The sequence below is a fragment of the Melopsittacus undulatus genome, chromosome 1 (genome assembly GCF_012275295.1).
Source record: "Melopsittacus undulatus isolate bMelUnd1 chromosome 1, bMelUnd1.mat.Z, whole genome shotgun sequence".
Lineage (NCBI taxonomy): Eukaryota > Metazoa > Chordata > Aves > Psittaciformes > Psittaculidae > Melopsittacus > Melopsittacus undulatus.
In genome coordinates, this window is record NC_047527.1 from 83,035,363 (window position 1) to 83,048,871 (window position 13,509).

Genomic DNA, 13,509 nt, shown 5'->3' on the forward strand with positions numbered 1-13,509 from the left:
CATGTTTTTTAAATACCTTCAAGGATGGTGACTTCACCACTTCCCTGGGCAGCCTGGTCCAGTGCTTGACAACCCTTTGGCTGAAGAAATTTTTCCTAATGTCCAATCTAAACTTCCCCTGACACAGCTTGAGGCTTCTCTTATCACTTGTCACCTGCGAGACAAGGCCAACCCCCACCTCCCTACAACATCCTTTCAGGTAATTGTAGAAAGCAATAAGATCCCTCCTGAGACTTCTCCAAACTAAAGAACCCCAGTTCCCTCAGCCATTCCTAGTAAGACTTGTGCTCCAGACCCTTCATCAGCTTCACTGCCCTTCTCTGGACTCACTCCGGCACCTCAATGTCATTCTTGTAGTGAGGGGCTCAGAAGTGAACACAGTATCTGAGATGCAGCTTCACCAGTGTGCGGTAAAGGGGGATGATCGCTTCCTTTGCCCTGCTGGCCACACTGTTGCTGATAGAGGCCAGGATGCCATTGGCCTTCTTGGTCAACTGGGTACATTTGCTGGCTTGTACTCAGCTGGCTGTCAACCAGCACCCCAGGTTCTTCTCTGCCAGATGGAGCTAACTTAATTAGCAGCAAGGAAAAAACCAAAACACTTGTCTGTATCTCTGAATGGCAGACAAAAAATGCAAAAACATTCCAAGCAAAGAAATTTTATTTTGTTACCATGTTACTCATTTAGAGTTTTCTTAGGGTAATCTATAAGCTAGAGGCACATCCTTCTTAACTCCATACAAACCATACAGGTATGCTTCCTAAGCTTTCCTTCTGAGAAGCAATTTGGGGGGCTGGAGATGGGTCATACCCAACAAAAAAGCCAACCCAAAACTTGTTTCTTAGGACAATTCTGCTTCCCTCCCTGTTTATATGTTCCACTACACTAGGCAAAAAAAATGTCCCCCAAGCAAGGTTTAGTATTATTTTTATCAATAATTGTAGCCTTAAGTTTGAGGACTGAAATGCAAAGTTTTAGATTTTTATCAGCTGTGGTGCATTGAATGAAGAATTGACATCTCTCTGGGAGCACACAGAGGGCCTTTAATTTGATTCTTGCAGTTATACTGACCAAGTGCTGCTTTCATGTCACTAAATACTGGATTGAGTCAAACAATGTGCAAACTGGATTGTAGCTATTTGACGTTTCTGATGTTTTACTTACTTATTGCTTTACAAGAAAACAAAATACATGCTTTAAAAATTCCATTAGGCTGAAGAATGGCTAGTGATTAAAAAAGTCTCCTGAAACCATATGGCCACATCCCATACCCTTAGTATTTGCATCTGGTTATAAACATACAAGTAACTTTTTTTCTTTTTTTGCTGCTTTTAAGCATATGAAATTTTAACTATGATGCTGCATGTTCTTTTCTTGCTGCAGCTGGCATAGCAAGGCAGGAACTCTCTCGGGTGCCCCAGCTAGTACAACCACCCTCCAAGGCTGGCAGACAATCCTGACCTTAAGCTACTAAGAAGAACAAGATGAGCCGAAATATTTTGAAACATATAATTTCTCTCCTCACTTGAACAAAACTTAACGCTGCTGCTGAGAGCACACCAGTAACAATACTGGCAATGATGGGTGTGGGATGGGGGAGAGGGTGCATGTGAGGTGTATCTTCTCAGCATGTCACTATCAGGCCAGACTGCATAGTAAGTGATGCCCAGCTTAGTGGTTAGTAGTGCACTTCATGTATTGGAAAACTTCAAGTGAGCTTGGCCCATAACAATGATTTTACATTTTTGGAATACTTCACTCACCCTTTTTCCTCATCCTGCAAGTGATTCACTTCTGAGACTGCAAAGACCAATGTCATTACCGCTATGTGGAACTAAGAGTAACTATAAGCTGTTAGAGTGACTTGAAAGAGTTTCAATCTTCTAAGCTGCAATGCTTTTAAAAAGTATTAATTTTAAATCACTGAGCTTTAGCTCTGTCCATAGCGTTGATTTATGCATATTAAGTTTTAGTTTTCTTTAATCTGGAAGAAAGCATGTAGCAACAGCAGCAATCTTTAATTTTACAGATACACAGTTTGCCTACTCTTGGCCTCTCAAAGAAATCAAATCAAAGGACCTTCATACCAGAATTGGCTGATTTAGATGTTATGCTGCAGATGGGCACAAAAATGTGAAATAGCTTCACTTTCATCATTCCTTCATGTTTTGCTGTCCTTCAACAACAAAACGAATCGAAGAAGACATTAACAGATGAATCACAGAAGATATTATGAATAACACAGAACTGTTTCAAAGCTCCTAAATTAGAATTTTACACTGCTTACTTAACCTGTAAAAATAGATAGAGTTCACGATAAAAATTAGAAAAGGACTGTAATTTTCCTAAGCAATGTGAGAAGATATTGTTCCACTATTCTCTTTCTTCAACTTCAGAAGCAATAGCAGAGTCACAAGAAATGGTTCAGACAGAAGAAAAGCAATTTAGTTATTAGCATTTCTCTCCTGTAAGAATTTCCCCTTTGGCCTTATCAGATTTTGAAGTTAACTGTTGTAACAACTTGAATTTTACTAATCAAATATTATATTAAAAATGCACTTATTTTTACCATATCACAAAGCTGTGGCTGTCAACTGCTTCACAATAGGATTTGCCAGAGATAGATCTGTACCTTGGAGATGTCATGCATATGAAATGGAGTATCTGGAAGGTGACCTTCCTACTGATGGTCACCTGTTTTAATCCGTAAGTTAGTTACTGTGGAGTTTTTTCTTTCTTTTCTTTCAAGTAAAAAGATATTTCTTCATGTTTCAATGTAAAATTTGTTTTTAAAAAAAATCTAAATATAAAAATTTATTAAAATAAAAATATTAAAACTAACCCAACTGATGAAGAGGCCCCAGGAGCCTTCATTTGGCTAATGCCCAGCATCCAGATGACCATTCCTATCCTCTCTTCCTTGTTCTGATCAATCAGTGGCAAGCAATCTAATATTTTTAAATAACTTTTTCTGTGTGTGGATGGGAAACTAGAACAGTTCCTTAAATCAATACATCTTGAGACAAAGGTATTAACTCCATTCTTCAGCACAGAATCACAGCAAACCCTTTCAAGAGGTAAAAGGCAGCTATCAAGAAAGAAACAAACATCTCGCAGTTTAGTCACCTGGCAGACATCAGAACGTATCCCGGTTTTCCAGAATCCCTGGCTACTCAACTCGACAGTCACCTCACGTCTCATTGTGTTCTTCTGACGAATTTTCTGCAGTGCTTCCTAAACAGGGAGAGAATGGACCTGTTGTGAAGGACGTTCTACAACAAAGCAGTATTAATGTACACGAGTGCCTCCACAATATTCCTTTAAGGTTCAATTTTAGTGAGTAGTTTCTAAGACTAGTCTAAGTCTTGTTGTTGCTAAGCCATAGACTTTGATGAATATGCTGGAACACAGCACAGACAGCAGTTTTGGTAGACCAAAACTAGTCCTGGAGCCTATAATGATAAAATCTACTAATATTATTTCAATTCAAAAAATAAAACAAAAATCTGTTTTGCCTTGACCACTGGCTGTTTGGTATTGTGTAAAAAGTTTATTTGCCTCAAGAAATTATGAAAGGGACAGAATCATTAAAAGATCTTAACAGAATTATTAAAAGAAATTATTTTCTGTAAAAATGGAATGAAAGAAAACCAACTAAAGTAAATCACCCCTGGATCATGATCTGGTTCCAATATTGTACAGCCCCCTGGGTATGCAAGCTCCCCACACAGCGTGCACTAATGGTAAAGACTCCCTTAGTGCTCTTCCTTCTTCAGAACACAAAACTTTTCAAAGCTGCATCCTTCCTCTCATCCTCCTTTTCACTACAGGGCATTTGCTCAAAGCTGTCTCTTCCAAGCTTAAAATCTGAAGCCTGTGAGCATCTCTTGGCAGGAACAGGCTTCGTCTTCTGCTCTGCAGACTCAGAGTGGTTCCAAGAGGAACATCCATCCAGATTCAGATTCATCAAATCTCAGACACATCAACACTAAGATATCTAGGGCAGGACATTAGTTAGCCCTGGCTCCTTTTATATTCAATGAAGGGTGATAAATGTCTTTAAAAAAATGTACTTCTCTTCATTGACTTAAAAGTGAGCCTTCAGATCCCAATTTACGCACCTGCTGTAAATGCTCAAAGTTAGGTTGGAGGAACAAAGCCCCTGGCACGACCCTGTCACAAATAATAACATCTTACAATCTCACAGTAGCGAATGACTGATGGCATTCACAGAAGGAGCAGAGATGCTTACAGCTCTGCAGCCATTGTGCACTGTCTGAAATTTACATTTTGAGGCTGTGTCATTGGGTATTTTCTGAGACATATACTACAATGTTTGCTAAGACATGCCCATACTTTCAGGCTCACCAACTCAGAAGCACTCCAGTTACTCATAATATATGATTCATAAACTTTAAAAGCCCATGTAACAATCATGTGCAGCCCTATAGCTCCTTCTAAGTTATTGGTACTTCCACTGGCAAAATGCATAGGTTATGTTCACATAAAGCTTCTGCTTCAGACTAATATGACTGATGGTGAACTACTTGATAAACTCGTTATCTTAGATAACATGGTCTAGAAACAAAAATCAGCACACCGCACAGTAAGTGATAAATGTCAAAGAAGCATTTTATCTTTTGAAACAAAACGTCATCACCCCTCTACATCCAATCCACTACAATTTTACAAATAGCCATTAGCCCCATAATGAAAACATGTCCATAAAACAATAGTTTTCCCCTCTACTTGCTCCAAGTGTAGAAAGCTGTAGCAAACAAAACAGTCTCCTGTATGGACAAAATGTTTTTTCCTTACAACCGTGGCACAGTTACGTCACAACATTGTGCTTTTTCCATTGTTTACAAGTAAGGAAGCTAATGGCTTATTTAATATCAGCATAAATAAAATGTTAACCAAGATGCTTGCTCATGCAACAGCATGTACTGTGCTTTGTAGCAGTAATAAAAAACAGGTGCAATGTCAAATGTATCAGACTTTTGCTGCAACCAAAGCCACACAATTAGCAAACAGAGGAAGACTCAATGATCCTCACAGGTCCTTTCCAATTCAGAATATTCTATGATTCTATGTATCATCAGGGTTTCTAATCAATAGACGAAAATACACCACCATTTAACTTAATTCCATTTGGTACCAAAAAAGTTAAATTTCTCCTCTACGCATTCTTTATGTAAGTTGTCCAATTAAGAGTGCCTGGTAGACAAGCACAAGACAAATTCAAAGCTTCAGTCCACATAGATACCTGAGAAAAGGCTGCTTTAGTCTATATTTAGATTACTTTATTTTTCTGATTTTAATTCCCAATTGGTTGAGCATCTGCACTTAGGAAATGTTTTTCGCTCATCACTTTGGGGAAGGGGGCAGGGAGATACGAAAGACAAAAATTCAATAAATACCTCATTTTTCATTAAAGATTGTTGAACATAACAACCAGATGATTTTGCTTCAAAGATCTTAAGGAATGTCACTAGGACTGCCTAGTAATTTACAGTTTAAAACCATGCACAAGCATGGCAGTTTTTATCTCAGCAGAGAAATGTTTAAAATTATGAGCCAGCTAAAAGTGCACTCAGAAATAAAAAGTCCTTCTCTATGCTAATTCTTGACACCATTAATGGTAATAGCTATAAAGAAGTTACAGTTCTATAACAATCATTATTATAATAGGGGAAAAAACTTTCAGATTTGACAGCTAAAAAAGGGAAAAAAAAATAAATCCATTCACTAACAAGAAAAGGCAAAAATAAAATCAGTATTAACAGGCCGAAAAGGAAACCTTTCATGAAGGATTTCTATTGTTTCCATAAACAGGACAGTCATATGTCTTTGTTCCATCCAGAATTACCATGCTTCATTATCAGTATAGGAAGGCCCACCATACCTCTCTTTGTGATAATTTCTGCTTATCAGCCTGTTTGACTTTGGGACTATTAGCCAGCAGGTGACGCAGCTTCACATAACTCTTCCACAGCTTTTGGTATCTGAAAGACAAAACCGAAAAGCAAATATTTTGGTCAATACAACAGTCTCTCGCCTTTTGTCCCTACAAACACACCAGCTGTTAATAATGCACCCATATACACACACATCACCTACAAGTATCTTTTTGCTCCAGAAAAAAATCTCGAAGTGTTTTCCAAGAACATTGACAGTGCCTCTGCAGTTGTTCCAGTGGGACAGACACAGGAGCAGACAGGCGATATTAGTGTGCAAGTGAGGTGAACAGCAAAACTGAGAGTGGAACCCAGGTTTCCTAGACACTCACCAATCCTCTCCAAAGAGCCACCTCTACACATTGATAAGATTTGCCCACATTCCAAGTGAAAACTCTCTTCTCTCAACAAGGTTTACTTACCATTTACTGGAAAGTAGTAGTAACATTTCCCAGGGAGCATCTGTCTGTAAACTAGCTGAAACATTTCAGTGAAGCACATGAAGAAGAGCTCTACAAGCCATGTGCAACACAAAGTAATTCTGTGAACTGTGAAATGATAGCTTAATTCCCTGTGGGTTTGTGCTGAATGGAAAGGGCAAGTCCAAGTCTCCTCTGTGGTTAGCACATACTTAAGGTTTCTGTTTTCCTCCAACTGTCTAGCTTTTTCTAATTTTGGGGGTATTGAATTACACATGAACTTCAGTAACACAACTTTTTCTTCAGTGGTAGTTCCTCTGTGATCTAGCGCAGATTTTCACAAAACTTGTAAGAACTTACTCCATTACAACTATACCCAATACCCCACCTTTACATTCAGCTGCAACTGACCAACAGGTTCAAAAGTTACTAAGGGAGGAGCGACCAAGAGGATTACGACATTCCTAAATACCTTGTGTCTTTCAGAAACAATGCTATCTTCAAAATACTATCAACTCTGTAGAGCTTTTTCAAGAAAACCCCTAAGCCCAGACTTCTAAGAAGAAGCAGGGAAATAGAGGACAGAAGTAAGTTTATTCAAGGAACTTATTTCCTTTAATCTTTACATTGTACAAGATGACCCTCCTCAGCCTCACCTTAGAGCAGTGGTTTTAGTAGGAAGTTACAAATGCAAAGCGGAAAATGAAGCAGCAGCTCTTCTATGATTTCATAATCTTCCCAGCATCCCACATTCTCAGGCTCACAAATGGATCTTTTCGTATTGGCATTTTTTCCACAGCTATTTCTCTGCAGCATTATTGAATGTATACTCTCTGCCTCCAGAGATGTTGATATTTTTTTAGTCTACAGACACGTCTGAAACGGTCAAGCCACAGATTTTTCTTATGTTCTGTTCTCCACATTTCTGCAATCTGCAGAACAGCACATCTATTTCTGACAAATTCCCATCCAAAGAGAAATGAGCTAATGAATGAATCAGCTACACAAAAGACATATAAATGCCATGAGGAGGTTTCAACTCAAACCCCAAAACCTGAAATTATTATATACAATCTATATTTTACTACTAATACTAATGTGGGTGGAAAAGACTTTGTTATTGCAGTTAAATTTAAGAATTAATAATCAGATTACAGTAACAAAAACTTTGTATTTGAACTGCATAAAAAAATACACACTGGAGGAAAATCTTTTCTTGGCATTACCTATTTCACACATCCACCAGAGTTCAGCCTGTGATTTATGAAGAGGTCTTTCACAAAAACTACTCTGTTACTTTGATGAAAAGTTATGTAATGTTACTAAATTATGTAAGCAGCTCTGGGACAAAAAAAAACAAAACAAAAAAAAACAAAACAAACACAAAAAAACCCAAGAAAAACCCATAAACTCCATAAAATTTTAAAGAAAATTAAAATAAAGTGGGAAGAACAATTTTTGTGTCTTCATACTGTTTTCAATGCAAGGCACTATAAGTTTACCGGTATTAAGTGATTTAGCATCAGTATAGAGGTGGTTCTTATGCTCTTCAATTATTTTACTTTTATGGATAAAAAAACTAAAAGATTAGGAAGATTAAAAGTCATGCTCAAAGGCAAAAGAAAATATGTTGTTTTCTGGATAAGCACTCACTCTTCTCATTTCCCACAATATTAAGTCTAAAATTCTCAGCAGGCAGTTGTAGAAGCATACATCTGTCATACATGCACATTAACTGTTAGGGCCTCAAAACTACAGGTGAAATCCAATGTCTTTGAAAGACACTGGAATGCATTAGGGAAAAAAAACAACTGCAACTATATATGCATTAGAAGTTTTACACTGTCTGTTATTTAGATCTCCAAATCACTGAAAAAGTTCCATGAAATGTCAGAAATTAAGAATTGTGAACAAAATCCAGCAATCACATCTATACCACTACACAAACCCACAGTGAAACAGTATTGCTTGCTTTGCCTGAAGTTCTGATTCTGCTTCCACTCCTTCACTACATTCCTCCCAATCTCTATTAGGATATAAAAGGTACAGAGAAAAGCAGCATGGATGCAATAGCTTCCATGCTAGGAAACAGTTACATAGACTTGATTTTTCGAGGCATAGTAAGAGACAGCTAAGTAGGATATGGCAGGGTGCAAGAAACAAATTTCATCAAGAAAACAAACAGAAAATGGCTATTTTCTTCCTTATTAGATACAAGACCTGAAAAGCGTCAAATTAAATGATCAAGTAGCAGCTCTGAAACAAAAGTGAGTCCTTTTTCATACAATTCACAGTGATGCTGGGAAAGTGATTACCCTGTCATTAGCATAAAAAGATTCAAACAGTAGTTTGTGAAATTTCGAAAAGGAAATTCCATTCAGGGTTGTTAAAATGATCTAAATACATTCTCTAGCTCAGAAGTCCATGTATTTTGGAAGCCTGGGTAAGTATTTCTTCCCCTCTGCCTTCCTGTTACACTATTCTATCTGAACAACTAGCAACTGGCCTTTCAGAGAAATAACCTGGAGCTTGAGGAACCTTTGCTCTGATCTAGAAAAGCTGTTTTCAGGTTGAGAAATTTCATACGGCACATGCATGAATTTACTTAAGCAGATCCTAAACAATGCCAGAAAAAGAAGTTACACCTTATATCTGTAATTTACAAAAGCTTGTGTACAATGTCATAAGCATTAAGCTGTAGATTGGACTCAATTAGGCACTGTCCTGGTTTGAGCAGTAGCAGTCATTTTTCTCTTTCTTGGTAGCTGGTGCAGTGCTGTGGTTCTGACCTTCAGGCTGGGAACGGTTGCTGATAGCAAGTATGTTTTGAGTTACTGCTCAAATGTTTGGTTTGTCCAAGGACTTTCTGAGCCTCATGCTCTGCCAGGGAAGGAGGGGAGGCCGGGAGGAAGGAAAGACAGGACACCTGACCCAGGCTAGCCAAAGAGGTATTCCATACCATAGCACGTCATACCCAGGATGTAACCGGGAGAGTTACCCAGAAGGGCTAGAGGGCTCTGGGGGTTGGAGGAGGTATCGGTCGGTGCTCAGTTGGGCAGGGTGGGGTGAGTTATGGGTCAGTGGCTGGTGAGGTGTTGTATCCTCTTCACTTGTCATTTCCTTTATCATTATTATTATTAGTAGTAGTAGCAGTAGTGATTTATGTTATACCTTAGTTATTAAACTGTTCTTATCTCAACCCGTGCGGGCTATATTCTTTGGACTCTCCTTCCTAACTCTCCGGGAGTCGGGAGAGCAAGGGGGGGGGGGAGTGAGTGCACGAGCAGTGCAGATTGGTTTAAACCACGACAGGCACATAAACAAGTCCTATTTAAGCCATAAATGACAGCAGTAATGCGCTTCTAAACATGTAAGGAAAAGCATCTTACTGAGGATCTCCAGCATAACTGAGTTGAGCAGGTCGTATTCCGAAGTGGACAATAATAGGGAAAGTAATTACATCAGAATTGAACTGTTCACGGTCCAGTTGATCAATACGAACTGAGCTGGGTTTCTAGGAGGAAAAAAAAAAAAAAGATACACTTAATTGACAATAGCTCCATGGAAAATAAATTGCCTGTAGCTGACACTATCCAAGAACCACGAAGCAACAATATTCCAAGTTTACTAAAATACACATAAAACTAATCATTAATATTATAATAAATGTTTGGCCATGACAATGTCTGAAATGAAGCTAATCAACTTCGAACTTTCAGTGAAAAAAGAAGTATTTTTATTTTACAAGTCAGGAAATTTACAGTTAGATTATTTCCAAGAACTTAAAAGCAACTTTCTTCAGTCAAACATCACACAAGAAATAAAGTCAGGATTAGCATTCTGGCATCCAAGCTCCCACATGCCTGAGTAGTTCACTCAAATCAGGTTACCTTCTCTAATTTTAGTTCTGTTCCTGATTTCCCAAGCAAGTGAAGTCATTATTAGATCCATTCAATCACACCACGTAAACAGAATTTAAAAAATCTGTCATGCTACTCTTAGAAAGGGTTCTTGGCTGATGTGTACAGAGAGGAATACAGCCTTGTATGATGAGGGGTCTTCTGTCCTTTTTACACTTCCAAACACAAGTTTGGGTTTTTCTAGTTAAAAAGGACAGTGTAGAAAGTAGCAACTTTTACTAAAAATGCCACTAAAAATACAGAAAATGAGTAACTGCAGATGACTGTAGAAGACATGCTCCTAATAGAGCTCTTGACCATTTGTCTAACATTTAAAAACTCAGCTGAAGCTGCACAGTTTGTCTCCAAGTAAACATTATCTCCATTACCTGGCAAGCTGCTTTGTTATGTGCCTTGCTTACTCCCCACTTTGCAATCAGCTAGATGAGACCATTATTTTCTGCTTGCCTAAGGTTTCAGAAAAAGGCCATTAGTTCTAGTTACCCGTATCTCAAAACTTCTAATTTAGCATTGTGAATTTCTTGAAGATGAGTTTCAGAGTTACAGAAACAGCTTCCACCATTCTCTTCACAAAAGAGTAAGAACTGTGTCAGAAACAAAGCCTTCACCTTTCAAACCCTCCTGGTAGAACTCTTCACAGGAATCATGTTCTGCATGGATAAGCAAAGACAATTCTACAAATAAAAGTAAGCCTCATCCAGTGGCTACATCTCCAATATATTCTACAAAAACAAAAACTTACTTAAAACTTTGACATTCAGATAGAGAAACGTTTTCCAAGGGAAAAATGCTTATTAGCTTCCCTTTGGACATGATGGTTGTACATAAGTTTATATCTTCCTAGCCGAAACACAAGAGGGAAAAAAAAGTTGGTTAGCTCATGCTGCCTGGTTTAAAAAACACATAAGAAAGAAAATGTTCTCCTCACAGCACTTCCACTAAAAGGGTTGGGACAAAAAAAAAAATCTAATGAAACAGATGGGGAGGATTTGTAGCAGGCAGAATGATGTTCTCTAAACCACAGCTTAGGGTCCTGAAATTTAAGCTTATCTGGTTTTGTGGGGTTTGCACAAAGCCAATTTCAGAAATTTTTATCTTCACAAAAGCTGTTAATTGGTTCTCCCTCTTTTAACATTAACAATGAGGAACTTCTCCCATCCCTGTCCCCCTCAAAAAGAAGCCTTCCTACACAACTACTCTATGAACCGAGGTGGCAAAATATAATTAGCAGATTATGAAACAATAATTATACTCAATACACCAATTATACATTTTTTTAAAATACAGAAAATGTTCTTCTATTCAAATGTTTCATATTTTAGATACTTAAATAGAAGTAAACTGATCCTCAAGAGTGTAAAAGGGAGAAGAGTTTTCAATATGCCTATAGCAGGGTCTGTGTGAAATATGTGGCTTCCGGATCACTCAAAACCAGACTATTTATGACACTGCCTTGGAGTTTTGTCACCCACAGAGGCCTGATAACAATCAGGACAAAGGAACTCCTTTGAAACTTAATCATAATTGTTCCTTCACTGACAATTAAGACAGGGGTGTAGCTAGACTATACTTTTTCCCTTTAGCAGAGCAAACACTAGCTTCCTCTCTGGTGCTGTTTCTAAAGGTTAAATGAACAAACAGCACCATACAGAAACATACAGTATAAATCGTGCACCAGCAAACAAGATGCAAGGAAATTTATCCTTGCATTCTTTCAAATGTGCTGTGAGAGAACTAGTAATTACAACCCTGCTTTAAAAAAATCTCATGAAAACTAAAGGAATTCTTACAGAACAGAGGCCCATTACCTTTCTTTCCTACTCTAAACCTCATCAATCAAGGCTTTGCTGATATTAGAAGACAGGATGACATAGCATGCAGATGTAGGACAAAAGATGATAAAATACACATGTATTTGAACCAGAGAGAAAAGCAGCAATATTTTAGGAAGAATAAAGTATTAAAGAGGATTAGAATTTGTGAACTTTTAAATCTATTCCAACACAAGTTTCACGGAACTAATGAAATACCATGAGTAACTTAAATAATGCTGAACTATTGTTAGTTGTTTAAGCACATAGGATTTAGATGCCTATCAACGTTTTTTTTTCCATCTCCATCATGAAAATATACACCTTGTTGGTTTGGTTATTTTGTTTGTTTTTTTTTTAACTAAAATACATATATAAAACCTAGATCTGCTCACAGAGGAAATATTATTTCTGAAGTGATATTGTGGAGGAAAGCAACAAAATAAAATTTAGTTGGTTTACTTTGTTGTGTCAAGTGCATGAAATTGAATTGAGGAGCTGTCATTTTCTCACACTGTTTCACATTGTCTCTATAACAGAACTGTTTTATCTTCTAACACTGTAAAATGCACAGAAAATGTTTTCATACTCAGTAGAATATGCTGCAATGAACAAAAAAATCCATAAACTAAGAAAGTCATTGCAATCTTCTTGAGAAAAAAACATGTTCTGATGATGGCATTATAACATGACAGTGCTTCAAAGTGCCGCAGATTTATTTTATACTTACCTATTTTGATGTCCATACACATCTCTAAAAACATTGTCTTGTAGAATGCAAAGTTTGTCAGTAAAAATCACACAACATCTCAAAATTCACAGTATCACTCACAAACTGCACAGCCTTGTGAATACAGACATTCACAGTTCAGTGATTCAAGGAACAAGCACGTATATGTTCCTTCATAGAATAGCTAAGGCTGGAAAGGACTTTAAGATCATCTAGCTCCAACCCCCCTGTCATGGGCAGAGACACCATATGCTAGACCATGTCACCCAAGAATGTCAAACCTGGCCTTGACCACTGCTAGGGATGGAACATTTCATGCTAAACAAAAAAAACCCAAGTTTTCAGCTAGATGAAATCAGCATATCTTCATTAACACCACTGAAGTTATGTTAGCATACACCATTCAGATGCTGACTTGTGCACTAGCGTCTATCTTGTATCACAGAAACCACAGGTAATGGTAAACATTTAAGGCTGTCTAACAATTTCTATTATGAGATTCTGAGTTAGCCCTCAGTTTTAACCAGCTCAGGTAGAATTTTCTATAGCAAGAGTTTGTGTATACTCTGTATTTCATGTTCTCACAGATGATCTTGTTTTCCTTTTGGTTTAGGAAGTTTTAGCCAGTGCAAAACTGAGCAGAATTAAATAAAGGGAAAAATAAATTAACT

General features: G+C 37.7%; 1 protein-coding gene across 1 annotated transcript in view; it reads right to left on the reverse strand.

Moving 5' to 3' along the window:
• DROSHA (drosha ribonuclease III) overlaps positions 1-13,509 on the reverse strand; it is a 68,275-nt gene that overhangs the window by 29,954 nt on the left and 24,812 nt on the right. Inside the window, exons 14-16 of the mRNA XM_031049664.2 lie at positions 9,767-9,891; positions 5,907-6,006; positions 3,128-3,235 (exon numbers count right to left, since the gene is read on the reverse strand). Of these exons, the coding sequence (XP_030905524.1) occupies positions 3,128-3,235; positions 5,907-6,006; positions 9,767-9,891 (333 nt within the window). The remainder of the gene's footprint in view (positions 1-3,127; positions 3,236-5,906; positions 6,007-9,766; positions 9,892-13,509) is intronic.